The sequence below is a fragment of the Lemur catta genome, chromosome 1, assembly GCF_020740605.2.
Source record: "Lemur catta isolate mLemCat1 chromosome 1, mLemCat1.pri, whole genome shotgun sequence".
NCBI lineage: Eukaryota > Metazoa > Chordata > Mammalia > Primates > Lemuridae > Lemur > Lemur catta.
In genome coordinates, this window is record NC_059128.1 from 97580936 (window position 1) to 97603027 (window position 22092).

General features: G+C 37.9%; 1 protein-coding gene across 3 annotated transcripts in view; it reads left to right on the top strand.

Annotated features, from left to right (window-relative positions):
- MAP2K5 (mitogen-activated protein kinase kinase 5) overlaps positions 1–22092 on the top strand; it is a 243271-nt gene that overhangs the window by 155872 nt on the left and 65307 nt on the right. For all 3 annotated transcript variants that reach the window (XM_045541664.1, XM_045541653.1, XM_045541644.1), the window contains exon 17: positions 6691–6720. In XM_045541664.1, coding sequence (XP_045397620.1) covers positions 6691–6720 — 30 coding nt within the window. The remainder of the gene's footprint in view (positions 1–6690; positions 6721–22092) is intronic.

A 22092-nucleotide genomic window follows, 5' to 3' on the forward strand; every position in this document is an offset into this window, starting at 1 on the left:
TACAGCAAGCAATCATTTTTAACAGTGAAACAAATAAAGCAATTAAAGAAACAGCTTTAGGATATTGTACTTGTGAGTTACTGTTGCCTTCTCCCCATTTAAGTGTCCACTGTAATAAGCCCATTTCTAATTAAAAAAAAAAACTTTATTAGAAACATTTATTTGTAATGGTGTCATCTCTCCATTATTATTAGCAATCTAGGACAGAATGCAAGGCCTTTTGAATGATAGAAAAGTGCTTGATTTATTTCTTTATGCTACTATGTTTGGGCTCCTTAAGTTAAAATAAATTTGCTTTATATCAGTGGGCTCTGGTGGTGATGAGTAGTTCTTTTTGAAATATTGGCACATGTTAAAGAGTATTCCTGATGGGAACCTCACATTTAGGCTCTTTGTACAGAAAGAAAAAATGTTATGTACAGGTTCTCAGGAGTACTTCGCGCTTTTCATACAGGCATAATGAATTATTTGCTGTGGTTTACCCACTGTACTAGAAGTCTTTGGGGTCTTTATAGACAGCTTCCTTTACCAATGCCAAAACATCTGTAGAGCCCAATGTTCTTCCTAGTAATTTAACAAGCTTTGCCACCAACTTACAGTATGACCTTGGGCAAATTGATTAAGCTTCTGGTACCTCCATTGGGCCATAATTCTGTTTGTGTTAAAGAAATCCTTTGAGTTTGTAAGAAAGTATTACCCGAAAATAAGGAAAAGATATGCATGGTTCCATTGTATTCTCTTGAGAGTGAAATATTTCTACACCACTTTTCATGATGATGTCCTTGAATTTCCTTGAATAGACACCAGTGATAAGCTAATTTCACCAAGCAGAGATGAAAAGGTGTACACAGTTTGATGGCTTTCATTACCTTTATTATCCCATCTTTAATTTGCCATGTATTATAATATCATACAAGTTAAACAATAATAGTAAAACAAATTGTCTTTAATTAAAGTGAATTAGGTTTTGATTTTAATATATTTGATGTAGTAAGAACTGATAATATGGAGGGTCCCAAAGGTTATTAGGGCATATTTCTGTTGGGCCTGATGGTATTAGTAATAAACCTCTTCCTCTTAGTTGTAGACGTGAACAAATATGTCACTTCATCAGTCTCTGTTACTGGCACTTATGCCCCTCCACAGGGGTTGCAGATTCCACAAGTTATCGGCTAATGGTGTTATACATTAAAAATTGAAGCTTTTCTCACTCCGAGGCCTTTCAAGGCTTTGTTCTTAAGCCCTAGACACTTTGGAGTGCAGCTGCAAACTATAGGCAGAAGATTAAATTAATTTGTAACTCTTTTTTTTTGGTCCTGCATTACTAAATCCTCCACATTTAATTGAAACCCTACTTCAAGACGCTTTGTGTTTCTGTGTTCTTTGTTGTCAGTTTAACCTCCAAAGCACTTTAACACTGGTAAATTGCTGTTATATCCTTTGGATTGTTTTTAAACCATTCAGTAAGAGAACAGTGAAATTGATATATGGGAAGAAAAGTAAAATCTTCAGGTAGATTTTGAGGTATTTAATATTTATTATGGTTCTTCACCAGCATACTTTCAGATGATTTAAACTCTTTCTCTAGGACTGTGTAAATTGGTCTTGAGATGAAATCTCACCTAGGGAATTTTATGTAATCCAGTAGTTAAGTCTGATTTTTTAATGTTTCCCTGTGTCTGAATGTTCCAAAGTGGCTGCTGCATTTCTGTAAAATGAAGGTTTAACTGCAATGCACAATCTAAATGCAAACTCCTTAGATGGAAATTTAATTGTGTAAAATGTGCACAAGGTAATTAAGAACAAATTTTAGAACATTTCAGACTTATAAAGTCTTCCTTCAGCTAGATCACTGGCTATATTGAAAATGCTTATTTTCAATTTGCAGTTATACTGAGAAACATAGAATATGTCTAAATTAAGAATAATAAAATCCAGTGCTCTTCAGTATAACTGTAAATTTAAAACTAGTCCCACAACATTGTTGATATTCTAAGGAGGGGACAATCACCAAAAGTATGTCTTGAATTTGTCCTGTACTTGCTTTCTGACTACAGTGTTTATTTTCTCTTTATCATTTATGATTTCATGACAATAATTACTTTAATATCAACGAAAGACATTTTTGTTGCTTTGTAAATAAATATCTTCTAACTTTTGTTAAAATACCAAGGTTCTATCATGTGATTGGCAGTTGTTATGATGTCTCTTTGTGCACAAAAACACAAATATATTATTTAAATTATGAAATTCAACATATTCAAATGCTAACTGAAGAGCATTTCATAGATTATCATTGGACAAATCAAAGATCACTAAGGTGACACTAAGGAACAGTCCTAGTTTTACAGTAAGGTGTTAGTGGTTTACTGTTATTTGAATATATTCCCAATTGGTAAACACTTTCAGGGCATTCTTTTTTCCCTTTTACATAATATATGTCCCACAACCTACAGAGTATTAGTTTGCTGAATCTTAAGTATTTGGAATTAAAATACACTTTTTTGTTAACATTAAATAGAATTCTTCATCTCTACCTTGACCCACCCCCCAAAATAAATAAAGCATTTCCAAATCTTTTGCAATGTGAGCTGTTCCCCTCCTGGGAATGAAAAGGATATGAGAGTCTTTTGATGAATTGCTGGCGCTTATGTGCATCTACATTTTTCAATATACTTTTTTTCAAAGTGACTTAAGCTGCCTATATTTAAATGTTTCTTTTGTAAAGATGATAAAGAGAGCAAAGATTTCTATTGGCTTAGCCCTAATCTGTTTGCTTTGTTGCGATTTTTTTTCCCTTTACTTTAACTGTTAACCTATTTATAAATCTAAATCTACATACAAAGGTCATTGGTTGGCTGAACTTAAACCATTTTACTCAGTAAATTTAATTAAGAAAATACAGTGCAACTCATAAGCAAATGAGTTTTTTCCTGGTTTTAAACCAAACCACCCTCTTGAGTGCTGATTGCCTTGCCCGACCCCTGGTGATACAGAAACAGGCAAAATTAAAAAGGACATTAAAGCTTCATTAAATCTGAAACACATTTAGTACAGTGACATATCTGCAGGCCATTTCAGAGAAGATTACATACTCTCTTTTGTAAGTTTCCTAATTTATAATACCTTGACAATAAAAACTGGGGAAATGCAAGTAGATTAATAGACCAGTAGGGGTAAAAGATACAGAATGGCCCCAGGTCCGTCTGTCTCTGAAATATTCGCTCAGAACATATGTGCTTCCTCCTACCCATAAGAGTTCTGTGTTTATTTTGACTTTTGACAGCCTCATGAAGAACTTGTTTATTTTCTCTTTATCACGAACTTGTTCTTCATGCAGCCATACCTGCTAAGAGCCCTTTTTCTTTTTTACCTCCTAATAGAACTTGATAAAAGAGTGCTAGGGTCTGGCTGTATATTTCCTTCTACTTTTCCACAAGACAAATAGTGTGGAACATAAACATAACGCAGCTGCGTTAGACCTAGAAGGATAGAGACATATATGGAAAGCAGGTTCCTCTCCTGGGGCTTTAAAATGACTGTTTTCGGTGCCAGCCTAATAGTGTCACTGCCTCTTTTCACTGGCATAGGATTGGAGTCCTTGGTCCAATCCTAGAGAAGCCCAGTGATGATGCTCCATGAGAGAGAAAGTGATTGTCATGATCCTGTTGCAACGGTACATACTGTTTAGGGTCAAAGAACCATTCTCTGTCCTCTAACTCCAAAGAGGTCAGACCTGCAAGATATCTTAGAAGCAGCGATGCCTCCCAAGGGCGTAGTTGATAGGTAGGACTGAGGTCCCTTAGAGTGTCAGGAGATTACACAGAAAGCAAAGCCAGACCCAAGAGTGATGAGTTCACCAGTTCAAGCACTGCCACTTGTTCCCAAGCTGACCAAACTGCACTAAATTTTCTCTCTGTTCTCTTTCATGGTGATATCTTACAGAGCAAATGAATCACATCAGCTATGCTTGTTTGCCTTGTGCCAGTCGTGAGAGAGGGGACCACGCAGACGAGTGCACATTCCCAAGTTGGCTGGAGCCTGGCCGCTCCATAGAATGATTATGATTTGAGAATTGGAGGCTTTGTGTTGAAATGTGAAGAATTCACATTTTTTGCTTTATCCCACTCTTTTAAAGCCATCCATGTATCACTGCTTAATTCTTTAAACTGTAAGAACCAATAGACAGTGTTGGCACCTGCCAGCTAGTTTAGATCTTGACTGTAGGTATGGTGGACAAGTTTCTTCTGCTTGTAAGCCATGTGGACAGAATTCTTCCAAGGTACCTAATGACATCTTCAACATGTACCTGAGTGAATGACACGACACCTGTAGAAGGACTTGAGATAGAATGTTCTAAATGTTTTCTAGTAGTTTTTAAGCTGTTAGCTTTTTTAGGTGAGAGACTCTCCTCTTGCTGGTTTTCTAACTCCAAATGGAATTAGATGCAAAATTCATAATCTATAGAGTACTGTGATGATAGGCAACAGGTTTAGCTGCACTGTCACTGCCTGTCAAGTCAGTACAGAATGGTGTAAATGCCTAGTCCACCTACCACAATAGACCGCTGTGACTCCTTCTGAAGCAGTGTGCACACTCTTGTCAGCCAGAAACACACTGTATTTTCAAAATGTAGAGTAAACCTAGAAGCCTGCATTGGGTAGGGATGGGGTAGGGGCAGAGGATGGGAGAGCTGAGTCTCTCCCCTTCTGGATAATAGTACATGGACAACAAACATAATCACAGAAAACCCTGAAAGGGTTTCTCTTTCCTTCATACCATCTTGTGATGTTTTTGTTATATATACCTGAAGGGATTAATGATATCTATCAAATGAAATGATGGTAGTATTTCTTGAATACCCATATACATGGTGTACATCTTATATACAAGATGTGAGTACAGGGTAATGAAATTTACTAGGTATTCCAAAACATACTCCATACACACACACACACACACACACACACACACACACACACACATACACACATACACACATGCACACGCACATGCACGCACACACATCCAAATGAGTGTTGGCCCTTTCAAAGTAGTCACCTTACAAGGTCATATGCCTTATTCCTGTTACATTGCTGTTGCTCAGACTGGTTTTAGAACTTTGGAAACCTCAGCACCTTCAAGTCTATCCTTAATAATATTTATTCTTTGTAGGTGGCTTGAGTTTTGGTAATACCCATAGGCTATTCCAACATTAGTCTACAAATAATGTACATGATCAACAAACTGAAGGGTATAATTTTAAATCCAAGAAAGGTGCAGTTCTAATAAAATGACATAGGTGTTCTGTTACTTGAAATAATTCTAAATACAATTCCAAAAGAAGAGTTCAGAAATGTTTGAGCAGTGTGAATATCTTTGAAATAAGTGCACAAGTTCTCAAGATCTAGAAAAGCAGTGTAATATGCTGGAAAGAACACTGGATTAAGTCACAATTTTGGGGGTCAGATCCTAGGCTTCCACTTATTAACTGTGTGGGAACTACATCAGTGGGAATCTAGGATTCTAATCTACAAAGTGGATTGATGCTCTCTTAGGTCCATGACAGCTTTAAAATCCCTAATACCAGCCTGAGCAACATGGCAAGATGGTATCTCTACAAAAAGTTGTAAAAATTAGCCAGCTGTGGTAGGACATGTCTGTAGTCCTAGCTACTCAGGAGGCTGAGGCAGGAGGATTCCTTGAGCCCAGGAGTTCAGAGCTTCAGTGAGCTGTGATCCCAACACCATACTCCATCTTGGGCTACAGAGCAAGACCCTGTCTCTAAAAAAAAAAAATTCCCCATGTTGTGATTCTACTTTGAAAGTAGTTACAAATACGTATAAACGGTGTTAGGATTAAAGATGGGCCACATTATGAAGCTGCAAAATTTGCCACTATTTTCTTTAAAGTTATGATGTGTTGGTTAAATTTTATCTTATTACTTTGTATCAAGCCTGTTCCTGGTTGAATCATTTTACTTTTATAGATAAGGATCCAAAGACCAAACTTTAGTTACCTGTGCAGAAACACAGAGCAGTTTACAAATCAAGCTAACCTGGAAGCTCTAGGGATTCACTTTTCCAATGTCAGACTTAGAGCTACAGTTCTGACTTCAGTCTTGAAATGGCCGTTTTCCCACTGATGTTAGCTCTCTTCTTCTAATTATAGATAGAAAATGGGTGAAAAAACTAAACAAATGGATGAAAATAATGGCACAATTTTCAGTTTCATAATATGGTCCATTCCCCACTTCCTACGACCCTTCATTTATACTTGTAACTGAAAATTCTACAGAGCTGTGGGCAAGGAACAATTAGATGTTCCTCTTTTACAAGAGGAAAAAAGCCACCAGAGTTTTACATCTCTGTCTAGAAGAAACTGTCATACACATGTAAATGTGAATAATGCCCGCAGAGCTAAGAATATTGCTAAGAGAAACCACATAAGGGTAATATTAAGTTATTAAAATTAGAATGTTTTGTCAGGGCTGCAACATTGTCCATTGAAAATGTCCATTCTAAATACAGCTCTTAATGTAATTACAGCAATAATTTAGTTCATGCATTGGAGGTTGTGAGCTTTTTTATATTTGCTAGATGGAATTCTGAAATTTAGTACTTGTCTGTCTTAAGGAGATCTGCCCTGCATGCAAATCTATAACTAGACAAATATTATTTCCTTTCCCAGCTTGCTCTTGGGAGGTTTCCATATCCTCAGGTAAGATTGTTCATTACTGCCGTTTGCCACTGTGACATTCATTCCTATGTATGAAGGTGCAGGGAGCAATTGTGAACATTTGAGCCACATACAAATAAATCTGTCCTGTTAAATTGAAAAGTGATATATTAAAGGAGTCATTTAGAAGTCTCTATTGATTTTTGATTTTTTTAAACTCTTGATTTTTTTTTCCCTTTTGTTAAAGGTTGAAAGCGATCATCGTGCTCTTCCTTTGTGTGACATTTGAGATGTTTTTTCTTTTCCTGGTCCAGTACTGTGTACTCATATTGAGATGGGAAGAGATACCCAGCCTTTCCTTGATATACTTTTTGAGCTTTTGAATTCAATTAAAATTAATTGAGTTAAAGGATTAAAATGAAGAGTGAGAGTATCTAATCTAGGTCATTATTTTTGCTAGGCAAATAATGGGACCCTAATTTTATATGAGTGTGATTTTTAATATATTCTTTTTAAAGATTTTGCTCCTTCCTATCCACATTTCTAAGACAAATACTGGCATTATACCAGCATTATGCTAGTATTGCTGACTCTAATATTTATAATATTTAAAATTTCTTTAAGATTTTTATTATAGAAGGGTGCTAGCACTTAAAATATAAAGCTGTTTTGTGGTTTGAAAATGATTCCCCAGTGTGTGTGGGGAAATAAGTGAAATGTCTAGAGGGATGAAAAATGAATGGTTTGACTGTTTTCCTCTGGTTGATTCTCACTGTTTTTCTGGCATCTTGGTCTGTACAGGCCAAAGTGCCTGGAGGCATGTCTGATTTAAAGGTGGTGTTGGTCTCTGCTCTTTAAGCATCTATTAACTTGCTATTATTATGCAAATAAGTGTTGTATTACACATACTAATTTATGCATGGTTAGATTATGCAGATGCATCACAAACATGGTTATTGAATAATAGGATGGGGCTCATTCTCTCTACCATCTTTATAAGCGGTTTTAAGCAAATTCTCCTGGTACCCATGTGGACATTTAAAGACTCTTCACTCAGTAAAATGTCTCTTTTGTATTCTTTTTTTCCATAGTTAAAGCTATCAGATAAGTGAAAGAGAAATCCTCCTACTTGTTAGGTTCAAGAGTGTTAGTCTCACTTTTCAAATTTGTAGACTTCTTTGTTTAAACATAATCTTTTTCTTAAAGAGTAAATCTAAAATGTAATCGCTTGACATGCATGCTAGCATTAGTAAGATTTTAGCATATACAGCCTTGCTGCTTAGCTCTAGGTAGCCCATCAAATTAAAACCACATTTTCAGGATTTATAGCTCATTAGAATATTTATCTTGGTAAGCCTTTTATTCTGTCAGTAATTTTTAAACAATTCACTGTTTGGCCAATTTATGCAATCCCCTAAAATTTTGAAAATGAACAGAATAAGCCCTATACAATATATCTGTCAAACAAGTCTTTGTAGAAAACTTGTAAGCCAATTAATAAAAATTCCAAAGATTGAGAATGTAGCTGTATTTTTGAGATTCCTAATGTCTAGAGTAATTAATCAGTGAGATTTGGTAAGTGATGAGTTTAAGAAATGGATTGCCCCTGCATTTCACTAATGAAGCACATGAAGGCTGTGGTCAAATTTGGGAAGATGCTAATACCTTTGCAGTGTTGTTTTCCTGAATGTCTAAAGTATATGTTTATTTAATCAGTCAAAGTTGGAAAATTCTAATACTATGCTGAACTCCCCAGTTAGCAGTAATCTTTATGCCAGAGTAGAGGAAAAAACTGTATTCATTGAATCATGATAGAATGTTGTCACCAAATTGATATTTTTACCTCAAATAAAAGAAGCAGCTTTGATGCCATCAGACCTATTTCCCAGGTCTTTCAACAGAAGTTTGGATGCTTCATTGCTAGAATCAATAATGACTTTTGGTGGAGTTGGTATTTACTTTACAGACTTTGTACTGTAGAGTGACAGTTGGGAAAGGATATTTTATAAATGCCTTTCCTGTTCCTTCCTTTTGCCCTCAAATAAAGCACATGCAGAAGAAAAATTTATGTTTTTATAATATCACAGAGACTGGATTATGAAATAACACCTTCTCTTTGGCCTGTATTATCTCATTTGAACTCATAGCCACTCTGTGAGATAGCCTCCCCTCGTAAATTGGGCAAAAAATGGCTGATTTGCTCACTGTTGAACTGCAGCTGGTTTGATTTCTTTGAATCCCAGGTGGAGTAGGCAGGAGTGAATCATACATTCTCAGGGTTGGAAGGGATCATAGATATCACCGAGTCAAACTTCTCTACAATGTCTCTGAAAAACAAACATCCACACTGCTTGAACACCTCTAGTAATAGGAAACTCACTGCTTCACAAAGCAGCCATAGGGTCAAAGCTATGTTCTATTTACCAAACTGAGGACTACCTCACCCTAATTATCATCCACTAGTCTGATCCTTGAACACAGGAAAGCCTTTCATATATCCTTAAGATCACATTGTTTTGAGTCCCTGTGTACTCAGGGCTAGGAACAGTGCCAGGGAATTGGTGCTGTGAACTCAAAGTCAGATCAGGACACCAGATTTAAGAGTGGCCCATTGGAAAGAGCTCCGGACCAGGAGCCGGAAGATTAGAATTAGAACCCAGCTCTACCACCAGAACACCACAGACCTTCATTCTTGCTTTGTAACTCCTTGAGGGCTCAGTTTCCTCATCTCTAAAATGAGGATCCTGGTACCTACCTTTCCTATCTGATTAGAGGAGGCATGCTGATCAAATGAGATTATCGATGTGAAACTACTTAGAAAAGTACCAAGGGCATCCTGCTGGCCCTAATGTTGGGCTGCAGTACAAAACAGAATTTCCAACTATCAACTGAAGGTTGCAAAGGAATGCTCTTAGCAACCTGCCAGCCACAACTGGAACAGAGCACAAAATGAGCAGAGGGTAAAGCTGGGAGTAGGGGCCAGCTTCAAGACTCATCCTTCCCCAGCACAGCATCAGTGCTGCTGACAATAACATCATTAGCAGCCCCTCTTTCTGATAGTGACACAGTGTGTATCCAGTTGGGGCACAGATGGGGGAGGGGTGTTGGGAGGATATTAGGGAGAGTCAATGGCCTGGGACCAACATAAAGGTTAAAGGGCTGGGTTTTTGTTGAGATAATCTTTGTCGAGATGATCATTCTATATGAATTTCATTGTTTTGTGGGTCAGGTGTTTGTTATTTGAAAGCACTATTTGTTTTAGTTTCCTTTAGACCTTAAGCTTGAATAGCCTCATTGGCATGCAGTTTAGGAGTCTATAGGAAAAAAGGTTAGGAGCCAGTATAAATGCATAGTCTTGTTACTATGGCTTATAATAAGAAGAACAGTGGTGTCTTGGAGTCATCTAGCACTTTTCCCACATACAGCTCCGGAGCACTTTTTTTAATCTGACTGAGGCTGTACATCCCACCTACAGGGACTATTATTTCCAGCCTCCAGATGAACAGACTGAGGCTCAGAGACATGAGGCACCTTGCCTTAGGCAGGAATGGGTACGGTTGGGTCTGGACCTGCAAGCAGTTAAACCAAATGACTGGCTCTGTGACCTCTTAATTTGGTTGGCTCTTCATACCCCTGCTCTCCTTCCCACTAAGCCCCACCAACCCCTTCTCCTAGTCTGCCTTCTCTGCCCTAGGGAGACCTCTTGTATAGTTGGGAAATGCTTAGCATTGGAGGGTTGTGCTGTTGTAGATGATGACAAGACCATTCCCTAGAGCCCTTTTGCTTTTCTTAACATGTGTTTAGCAGAGTGACAGGGGATCCAGAGGACCCCAGTGCCATTAAATCCTAAGTGCCTGGGAAGCATATTCTGCAATGGAAAAATGAAAAGTTGCATTTTTAAACATCTTGCAAACAGTGCCTCAATTTCTTGAATAATTTGCTTTAATAGTAATCTGGAAAGATGTGCAGGTCTGGACAAGGACTGGAGCTCTGTATAGTTAATCATGTAGATTCAAATTCAGTTGACTTAAAAAACATGACGGTGGGCAATGATTTGTTTAATGACACCATAATTTAGGAGAAATGAAAAGGATTGCCTGCTAAAAAATTGTCATCCTTCATTCAAACTTTACAACAGTACCCTGCATTAGGATGATAGTAAATCCATTAAGGAGACTTCTCAGGGGATGCATCAGCTCTGGCATTGGGAAATTTGGTAAGCAAGATGCCACAGGAAAGTGAAGATAATACAAACACAAATGTATTTAAAGTACTTTTGCATGTATAAAAATATTCTTCTTTTGGCTACAATTCCTGATCTTGGTTAATAAATTACATCAAAATGACCTGAAGTTAAAAAAGGGAAAAAATCTGAGCAAATAATGCCCCTGGTATTGTAAAGCTTTGAATGTTTTCACACCCCATTAATTTATTACTTCTCTTTCTTCATCTTTAAATTTCATTTTTTTTTCAAAAATTCCGGCTCCCCGCTGCTGCAGTGATTTTCATCTTGTTGTTAATTTTCCCTGCTCCATATGGAGCTCCAGACATTTCACCTGGAGGCTGTACTAGATTTTGCTGTAGTGATCGTACTTCCGGAGGCCAAAACTGTCATTTAGGGTTCCTGGTGCATCTGTCTGCGCCAGGCTTTTCACTGGCATGGGAGAGTGTGAATAACAAATTGGATGCACCTGAGATTCGGATGATTAGTGTGTTTTGTGAATCTCCACGACTTGTAAGCAGATAGCTCTGGGGGAAGGGGGGAGCTGAACAGCGACTGTGGGTGAATCTGTACTCACACCTTACATTTGGGGCTTTGCAAGGGAAGTGCAAACATCCTAGGCAGTCTGAGTGCAGAGAGAGTAACAAATATTTCATCCTGCCTTGTCATTGATTAGAAAAGAGCCTTTAATTTCATTTCACCCCATGTTGTGATTAATTTGCATTCTTTGTCAGAAGTTAATGGAGTTTTTTATGGTTCACTCTGAAATCCTTGAAGACATCAGACTTGATCTGATGTTTATACAACCGCCAGCGGAATTTTTTCATTTGATTGATGGCAAGCTTGATGTTATTCCAAACGGCTTTTTAAGCTGTTTTTAAGAATTATTTGAATAAAATGCAAGCAAGATATTGTTGTAACGACAAGATTATCTGTTAAAAATCTGTTTCAAATAAAGAAGATGATAAGTAGTAAAAAAGGATCAAAAAGATAAGAGAAACAGTGAATAGTGATGTTATTTGTTAAAAACACATAAGAATAGCATTCAAATAAATTATTGCAGCATATAGAGATCACTTTTTTAAAAAAAAAAAAAAACCATCATCTGGCCAAATATAATAATTAAGGCTAAGGAAAAATGAAAATCTGAATCTTTGGGATTTGAAACTTTTACTACCAATTGGCTAATTCTCATTTATTCTGCCAGCTTTTGCCACCAGTGTACGAAATAGAGATCTACTGTTCTTAACTCAAGGAGACAGGACTGTCAGGCCTGCTAGCTGAACAAAATGATGACATATTACTTGTCTCAATAAAGAGGCATTCTTAAATCCCAATACAAGTTAAACATAGGTAGATAATAGAGGGTTTTAAGTGAAAAATGTTCATTCTTTGTGATGTAACAACTGGCCTTTTCTACAAGATAGTACAGAAATAAAAATATCCTGTTGTTAAGACCAAGATACCCCAGTCATTCATGGGTAAGAGAAATGTGTGTTCACCCCTATACACTACATATCAAAGTATGAGAGGAGCTCTAGGTGGCATTTGCTTCAGAACCCCCTGCTACTAACCAAGGAAATATGTTTTGCAAATGCTTTTTGATTACTAATACCATTCGTTTGATTTGGGGGTTTGCCTCGCTTCAGCAGGTTCTTGCTTCTGTGTGATTGTTGCTAGTGAAACTTACTCATAGGTCAAAAAGCTACTTATCTGAGTACTTTCATTTAAAACAGAATAATTTATTTGATGTATCTGAAAGTTTGATAAATAATTGGGTGGTTTTAATTGAAGTTACTGCTTTCTGATCCTTGTATTAACATGATCTAAGGTCCTTTTTATTATATGCAATCCATATTATTGACCAAATTTGCCCTGTTTTCATTTAAATGTAAGCAGCTTGTCAAGGAGAAAATATCTGTTTAACTTGGTGTGGAAACCTGCTATTTTAATGTGCTTTGCTTTGTTTTTTTCAATTGGCAGACTGTCTTTTAAACATTTATTTTGTAATAATAAATTGTGCTCTGGGTAGAGTGTTTGTTTCATAATAGAGTAGAAAGCATATGTTCTAAAAACTATTTAAAAACATTAAACACTTTTCAAATGCTAATGTTGAAATTGTAGAGTTTTTACATTTAATTTTGTTTGTTGTTTTAAAAGCCTTTGGTATATTGTTACTAATCCTGAAGTTGATTGTTTAATGTTGTTTTATATTTTGTGTTAAATTCAGACCATAGTTATCATTACTTATGTATACTGATCATACCTGGAATTGCAAAATACCTAAAAAATTTGCCCTTTTTGAAAAGAAGTATTTAGAATCTATCCTTTGTTGTATAAACTTTTCAAAGTTTAGAACATCAAGGATTTAAGTAAATTTTATCCAATTTTTGTATAAGGTCTCCAATCAAAGAAAAAAAGCAGTAGATAATTACCCCAAACTTTACTCCTCTTAACTGGCAAGAATTTAAAGGAACAATATATATGCAATTTTTTCCCCAGATTTCTAACCTGTGTGTTTTAATTCATTCTTTATTTTTGTCCTCACTATTTAGGATATAGGCATTTAAAATATCCTTATATTTCAAGCCATAAAATCAGATTTAGGTTCCATAAAATGCAGAGATAAAATTTAAGTGACATGAAGATGTTCACTTATACACATTTGCTTCTTCCCAGAAATTTTTTAATTGCAAATGTCAAATTCTTCTCCCAATATCCATCAAATACTTATAATTTTATTTGCTTAGGCTATGCCAAAGACAGGAGGTAGGTTCTAAGCATGTCCTAGTATACAGAAATGAAAGAGAAATCATCCCCAATGTATGGGTAGAAATATGAAATTTTCCATTAAAGATAAATTACTTGTTAATACTTCAGTTGAGGTATGTGTACTTAGCCAGTTATGTTAGAGATTGCTGTCTTGTTTTAAAGTACTAACCTCATGTTGGTTTGGTTTTATAGCACCTTCTAAACTATTGTATGACATATATCTCAATTTATTTCAACATTTATTTGTCATTGAGCACCTACTGTGTGCCAAGCACTAGCAACACAGAAGTGAAACAGATGCGGTCCATGTTTTCAAAGAGTCTAGTCCAGTGGGAGGGAAAAAACATAAAACAAAAAAATGGCAGTTGATGTAGAAGGATCCCTCTGGGAGGTGGGACACTCTGGCTTGGAGAGGAAAAGAATGTGGTCAGCTGACATTAGGAAGCCAAGAAGTTTTCACAGAATAGAGAGATGAGGCTTGAGCTGAGGCTTGGAGGCTGGAAAAATGGGAAAGGATGTTCTAGGCACTAAAGTCAAAAGGAGATTCATCCGGTAAAAAATAAAGGCCTAAAACAGCATATTGTATTTGGTACCCTTCTAGTACTTTCACTGAATTCTAGTATTATTACTTTCACTTCCCTAACAGTTTAGCAGTTCCCCTAGATAACTTTGAAAGCAATACCTGGAGGGAAATAGAAGGGAGAGGAAAGAGTGGTAGAGGAGGGAGGTGGTATGTCCGGATGGAGATGACAAGTGTAGCAGGGCACAGATAAAGAAATTGGGTTTGAGGATTTTGTGAATCCCTTTGAGATGACTGGGAACCAATCTGAGGTTGGAAGTCTCAAGATCTCTGCCCCTGAGGGCAATTGGCACATGCCTCTAGGGGGTTCCCTGCCACCCTCTATGAATTTGACTTGGAACATCATAGGACATTTTCTAGACTACTGGGGAGGAATTGTCGTGATCAAATGAGAGCACTTTGAAAAATATAAGGTGGTGAACAAGAGCAAGGTAATAGTAGTATTATTTATATTTCCAGAAAGTACTTTAGGGATTTACCAGTGTAACTCTGAAAATATATGACCATGTCTCACACCAGGTAGGACTGAAATGAATTACTTTTCTGATCCCACAAGAGCCTTCCTTTATAGTCTTTCTTCTTTGAGTTATAATTTATCACTCACAATTACCATCATATATAGAATTATATACAGAATCTAGTCATTTTTAGTTCGGTAACTGGGGACTATGATTCTTTCACAATTTTTAAATAATGAGTTTAGCCGAGAAATAGAATTGAAGGTTAAAGTAATAAACTTAATATCCACTCTGGCTTTCAGGTGGTGGCTTTGCCATCATCTCTCCCTCTTAGGCTCTGTGGTCCAGGAAGCCTTCCACCTTGCCCTCTTTGGTTTTATTGGTGCAGTCTGTTACTTCATGGAATCAGAATTTCAGGATTTGAAGAGATCTTACAATGAACTAGTCCAACTCTTATTTTACAGAGGAGGAAATGGGAGTCCACTGCCATTAAATGACTTGCTTATGATTACCAAGTATTTAGCAACAGGGTCAGACTGGCTCCCACTCCCAGTGCAGTAGTCTTTTCACTCTAGAGGGATGTTGGGGAGAGAAAGTGAGATAAGGCATCCAGAGGTTTTGAGCCTAAATGGCCGTCCTTATTTTACACACCCATCCACTCAAGTACTGCCTCCAACTGGTGTGTCTGCAGAGATGGAAATTACTGTCCCACGATGCTCTATGCCTGCCAGGTAATTGCTGACTAGATATGGATCCCTGGGGGAAAAGTGGTCCTCAACAGCAGTAGTAGCAGCAGCAACAGACAAAGACATCAACTTTTATTATACTCCAGTGTTTTACTTATCACCATTCAGTATAGAAATCTTGGGTAGATTTGGGGCTAGGGGCTCATTGGCATCCAAGTTAAAAAGGGGACAGACCTGGCCGAGCTTTGTTTGAGCACAGATTACTTTTTAGATGTTTAACAGTTTTGGATTAATGCCTGAGGCATTTGGGAATTCTTCCTCAACTAAAATGTTAATGATGCTAAGAACCCAACCCTCTTTAGTGCCAATAAAACAGACAAGCTAAGTTCATTGAAAAATCAATGAGTTGCCTAAAAGGAGCAAAGAGCTGATTCAATTTAGGACTGGAGATTGCCAGGACACACCAGGTAGAAAGAGGGTCCTAGGGACTGCTTAGGAGGTAGGAAAGGAGGCACTTGTCTGTTTATGCACAGAGCCAAGGTGTCATCTCCAAGGAACTGTGGGAAACCAAGGCAGCCAATTAGAAGCAAGTGTGGACTCTGTTAGGTTGTACACTGTCACGGTCTGCAGATGGTGACCACCCTGGGGAGAAGGAAAAAACAGCTGGAGAATGGAATAGTCTCATGAGAGAAGGAGCTGTTGGCCTGCAGGCTCATAGGAGGAAAGACCAAAGAGGATAAAGAAGCTCATCTTGTTTTGTTTTCTGTTCAGAAACAGGTAGCAGAGAGCACCTTTCTGGGCATGAGGAGACCTTGACTCTAGGCCTGGTTGGTAAAATACTGTAAACAAAAGAAAGTTACTGGCCAAAGACCTCCTTCCAACCCCGGCTTTGTGAACAGCCCTATGCCTTCTTGGTAGCCAGGCAGCTGGAAACACTCAGTGACTTAGGGCAGAAGGGATGGGAGACAGCAAATGACATACCCAACAAGTGACAAATTAAGTCACTGACAGTGTATAGTTTCCACCCAAACACACACACACACAGCTAACCTGAGTTCTGGTCCTAACCTTTCTTTTCAGACCTCAGTCTCCTCATCTGGAAAATGATGGAGGTACCTTAGGTTAGTGATTTGCATAATTATGGAAGACTCCCATCACAGAGGAGATGGGTATCCACCCACACATATCCACACGTGTGTGCACACAACCACAAGAGCAGCTCTGCTTCTATCTGGTAATTTTTTCAGTGCGTCTAAGTAATATCTTGTTTGAACTAAGGGTTATGTGGTAAACAGAGTCTGAGAAATGCTGGACTAGATATTTCTATGGTCTACTTTCATCTTGTATCAGGACCTTCCTCTTTTCCACACCTTCAGCCATCTTTCTCATCACCATCTCCCCCTGAGTACTCCCTAGGAGTTTATTGAAACCTGATTTTTCTTATATCAAAATATGGCAGATATGAACTAAAACTCTGAAACAAAAGTCAAACTTTTATCTAGTTCATTTTTTGTATACATGTAGATAGAGACTCACAGCCAAGAATAGTTCATTCTTGATCCATGACTTCTTTTCTTTAAATCTATTTTAAATTTCATTTACAGTCAAACCAATAAGATACATGTTAATTAACAAGATTATGTGTGACTACATTTCAAGATTCTTTCCTTTCTTATCCCATATGAACCGTGTATTGGCTGCAATTGCAGCTGATCTCAAAATCTCAGCAGGCCACACAATGTTGTCAAATATATCATGGTTTGGGGGAAAAAAAAACAAAACAGTAGTATGTGAAGCCGAAGCCCATGAAGCAACCTTTCATGCAATGACAAGAAACATCACCTTGGGGTGGGGGCAGGAGGGAAGGCTATCTTAGAAATCTGTAGAGCCTTGAGGGAAGAAAGCAAAACTCCAGAGAATTATATTTTGTTCAAATGCTGAGTGACATTTAGAGGAGAGTACAAGCCGTATGCATAAATCTTAGCCCTGCCGCTAAGTTTTGGGGACCTTAAATAAGTCACTCATTTTTGTGGACTGGCAGTTGTATCTTATCCATCTTTTGGGTCCTAGAGTCTAGTACAGTGCCTGGCATAGAGTAAGTACTTGATAAACGTATATGAAATCTATGACATCATTTTTTTAGCCAAAGTTTATTTTTCACATGTTGGCGAAGCAAATTTTGCAATCAGAAGGAACCAAGAGCACATATGCTGAGGCTCTAAATTAATTGTTTTGTTCCCTTTCTTTCTTTCTGTGTCCCATCCTTACACTCTACCCTGCCAGCATTAATGCCTAAGGGTATGCACTTCTGAGGAGGTGTGATAGTTGTCTTCAGACATTTGAGGGTTCTCATGTCAGAGAAGATGTGGATTTGCACTGTCAGGAGGATACAACTGGGGCAAGGGAGGGAAGGGACAGTCAGAAGACAGTAAGCTGCCCAACACCAGATGAATTCAGATTCAGACAGAAGCCCCATGGGCAGTGGTGCCATGAAGGAGGGAGTCAAGGACCAAATCTGGGTGGGGAGTTAGATTGGATTTAAAAATCTTTAAAATCCTTTCAGACCTCAAGAGTCTGTGATTCTGCTTCAGTGCTGGTCGGGCCTCTCCTCAGCCAAACAAACAAAAGGGGAGAAGCAGCAGATAGAAACTTCTTCAGCCTGGCCCAGATTCTGTAATTGGTTTAATCATCCACACATTTTGACTCTCAAATACTATGTCAGTATGAAACATATAAGAAATAGAAGAGTACAGGAAAAAAGTGTTTCTTTTTCAGCCCTGCAAGATTTATCTGCTTCTCTGTTTTCTGTCAGTTTTGATCTGTGTGATACAGCTATCAAAAAAGTGAATGTACTTTTAGCTTCTGTGAGTTTCTGCTATATGGCGTGTATAGTTCCCAGAACAAGGTGATGTAAAGCCAGTCAGGTGTGGGCATCACACTTTATGAGGAACGTAGAAATATGGAAGCAAATTCAGAGAAAGGTGACTGCGATGGTGGGGAATGTGAAATCATGCCTGGATCCTTCAGACAGCTTTCAGGTTCACGTAACAGAAAACTCAACTCAAAGGGGCCTTAACCATAAGGGGAAATTATTGAATTGCATGACTGAAAAGCCTAGTCTTGCTGGTGTTAGGTAGAACTTGGTCCAGCAAGTCACTTGGGACTCTCGGCTTAGTATGCTTCTCCTTTACAGACCAAGAATGGCTGTTGAGGTTCCTGGAGCAACCGGTGTCCTGCCTGAGAGGGGAAGAGCGGGTCTGTCTTCCCCACAGACAACCAAAGGCCCTGGGCTTCAGTTGATTGGACCAGTTTAACTCGCTGTGACCAGGGGATTTAAATGGTGCTAATTTAGGCCTGAAGCATGTGCCACACTCTAGAGCAGGGCCTTGGGAGGGGGGCGGACGTTGTTAGTAACAGAGGGCAGGAGGATAGAAGGCAATCAAAAGAGCTGATCATAAGGAAGAAAACAGGGATGTTTATTCAGGAAGGAAAACATTATGGAGACATGACCGCTATCTTCAAATGTGTAAAGAGCTGTCATTAGACTTATTCGCCACAGCTCAACATCATGAGCATATCTTATAGGAAGACATATTTGGACTCAAAATTAAAGAATTTTCTAACAATTTAAGCTGTCCAAAATAGAATCATTGGAATTTCCTCATTGGATGTCTTCTAGCAAAGACAGAATGCCTATGTCTTTGGGATATTATACAGTGAATTTCTACACTGGGCAAAGAATTGGACTAGATGCCTTCCAACATCATTCTAGATTCTATGGTATGTGGAGAGTGTAAGCTAACAGAGATGCAAACCAAAGGATAATGCCAGAAAAACACTTTCAGAAATTTTGAAACATTAAAATTTTGTCGTAGCAGATTTATTTGACCATAAAGAGTGGTGTAGTCAACAGGCCTTTCTCAGAAAAAGCAACACCCTCCCCCCCCCCACTTCTCCCGCCTCCATACACAGCTAATGTTCTTAAACTGACTCTGAAATAAAGCCACCCTTTTGGGGGACAAAGAAAGGAGAAAATTTTAATATGGCAAACATCTAAAATCTTCCTTGAAAGGAAGGTGCTTAATGGTCTCCTTGGCCAGACCTTGTACCATTAGGGAAAAGCTTAATTTTGTAATTCACACTGATCATTTTAAGTTATGGTTCTGAGCCTCTGCTTTTCTCACAAAATTCACGTCTAAAAATTAAAATGTTCATTTGCTCAGAGGAGGATTTACTATGGCTCCTATACACTTATGTGGGGTGGGACATGAGCCATGTCAATTTTAAATACACAGAGATAAAAAAGTATGGACTGACAACCAGTTCCTTTTTTTCTTGCTCACCTACTGGCAGACCTAGCAAATGAATAATGTTACACCATACCTTGATGCTCCAGCTGTTGTATTTTGTGTGAAAATGCATTGTCCTTGATACTCAGGAAGCAGTGAGAGTCAAGTGATCTAATTTATGGCCATGGTGATTTTCTGTCTGGCCCCATCTGAGCTATACCCTTCTCTAGGCATCTTAGAGCGTTTTTATCCCACCCAGCTGTTTGCTAAATTCTGAGATATCTAGTTTTCAATTTTCAAAACTGGTCACTCCTGAACATAGCATCTCAGCTGGAGTCTGAGATAGAGGCCAGGAAGAAGGTGCCGGTGAGTTGATCTTAGAATGTGGAATCATACTGACTTTCTTTTAACCTATCGAGTAGCTGCCTGCAAAATCCTCTTATGACTTCTTTTTAGGCCCTGTGAAGATAACACTGATAGACCCACTGGCATGCTAAGAACTTGAACAAGGACAGAGGCTAAAGAACAGGGGAGATAGGATGGAACAAATGAATTAATACATGTTCATCCTATATTATTAGAAATGATATATATTATCCATTTATTGTACCTCCTAATGCAGTCAGTATCTAAAAATATTAGTTTGCCAAAATTCCCATTTGTAGTTAGCCAGGGAAAATTTTGTTCTAGTCCTCTTTTTTAAAAAAAAACAGTTGCTTGGGAACTCTTTTTTTAAGTTAGTGGTACAAGGCAATGTATATAAAGCTTGTCATGTACAAGGGATTTTGTTTTTCTCATTGAAGGCTCTTTGAGACTTGGACAATGGTTTTGCAAGTTATAACAGGATGGAGGTGGTGTGTCCCTAAGTTTTAGCACCCAGCATAGTGCCATACAATTAGATTGAATGCCAGTACCATTTCTCCCTTGAATAGGAAAAATACCTCCTGAATGGGAAGCTCTGCCTTCAAGGAATCTTTGGGTTCCTCTAGCTCCTTTCTTCGTTTTGTAGACAAGATCCCTGAGCCCCAGTGAAGGGAGAGGGCTTCTGAAGTCATGTGGATCTGACTGGAATTCCAGGGGACTTTCTGACTCCCAGCTTCATGTATTTTCCCCACAGCAGGTAGCCTCTTGAGACAGCTGTCAAGGCCAGGCTGGGCTCTATCTATGACCTTGAGCACTGCGCCCCTGTGAGCCTCAGTTTCCCTCAAAACAAAGTGAGCACATTGAATTAGATCATTTCTGAGTTCCCTTTCATTTCAAAAATTCTTCAGGTCATAATTCTTCATTTAGAATATGAAAGTTTCAGTTTTCCATAATCTTTGTCTGCATTTATTCAGGGTTATAGTTTAATGCATCTGATTTAAAAAAAGAATCTTTGCAAAATAGCTACAATCTCTAAAATCTGAAGCTTAAAAAAAAAAAAGAATAAAGAGTTCAACACTGAAAGCTTGAATATGATGCCAGTAGCACAGCAAATGAAAACACCATTCTTTATAAATTTTAACTGTGTAATTTAATTTTATATTTCTTCTTTCTATTTAAGAGAAAATAACACAAGCTTGAAAAGCAGTAAATATGTAAAGAGAAAATTTGTCAACATACTGGAAGATCTGACCTAGGTCACACATAAATCTCCCAGACAAGAGCTGCAGGGCAAGCCATAATTTCAGAGAGTAAAAGAGAAAATGAAAGCTATAGCTGGTGTCTTCTCTAAGTTACGTAGGTGAATTCATTTTAGTTTTCTGATTGTACCTCTGAATATAATGTAAAAGATCTGATAACAAGGTCTGTTTTACCACTGTATGTAAAAAGTACCTCTACAGAGAGAGAGGCATAAAGTGAGACTTCCAAAGTTGCTTTTTATCACTGTAGTCATTGACTAAATAGTTCAGGCCCTACAAGCCAACTTTTGCATTGGCGATTTCTTTTCCAGGATCATTTTTCACAGTCATAGGTCATGTTATAGGAGTTTTCTAATTGCTAACTCTATGGTCCTTGCAAGAAAATATTTGATAAATGTTACTATAATAACACCAAGACCTAACTAATACTTGTGGCTGCCTTTTCTGAAGTAATTCTTCCCTGTTTAAACACATATGATCTGTCTTACGTCAGAATGGGGTATAACTGTCCCCTGTTAGTGTGGTTTTAAATCTTGGATGTAATGGCTGATGAAAGAAAAAAAGCTATGCCCAGAAGAGGGAAGAGGTTCATTTAATTAGTGTATCAAAATCCTACTGGTTCTAGAGACTGATTAGCAAAGTATGTGACTGGAGCAATTATTGTTCTGTTCATTGTCCCAAAGTACTAGTTAGACATAGAAAACATTCAACACAAGCAAAATGTATAAGCAGGAATGTGGGCTTGGACAAGTTAGTTATAAACAGCATTTCATATGTTGTGAGAG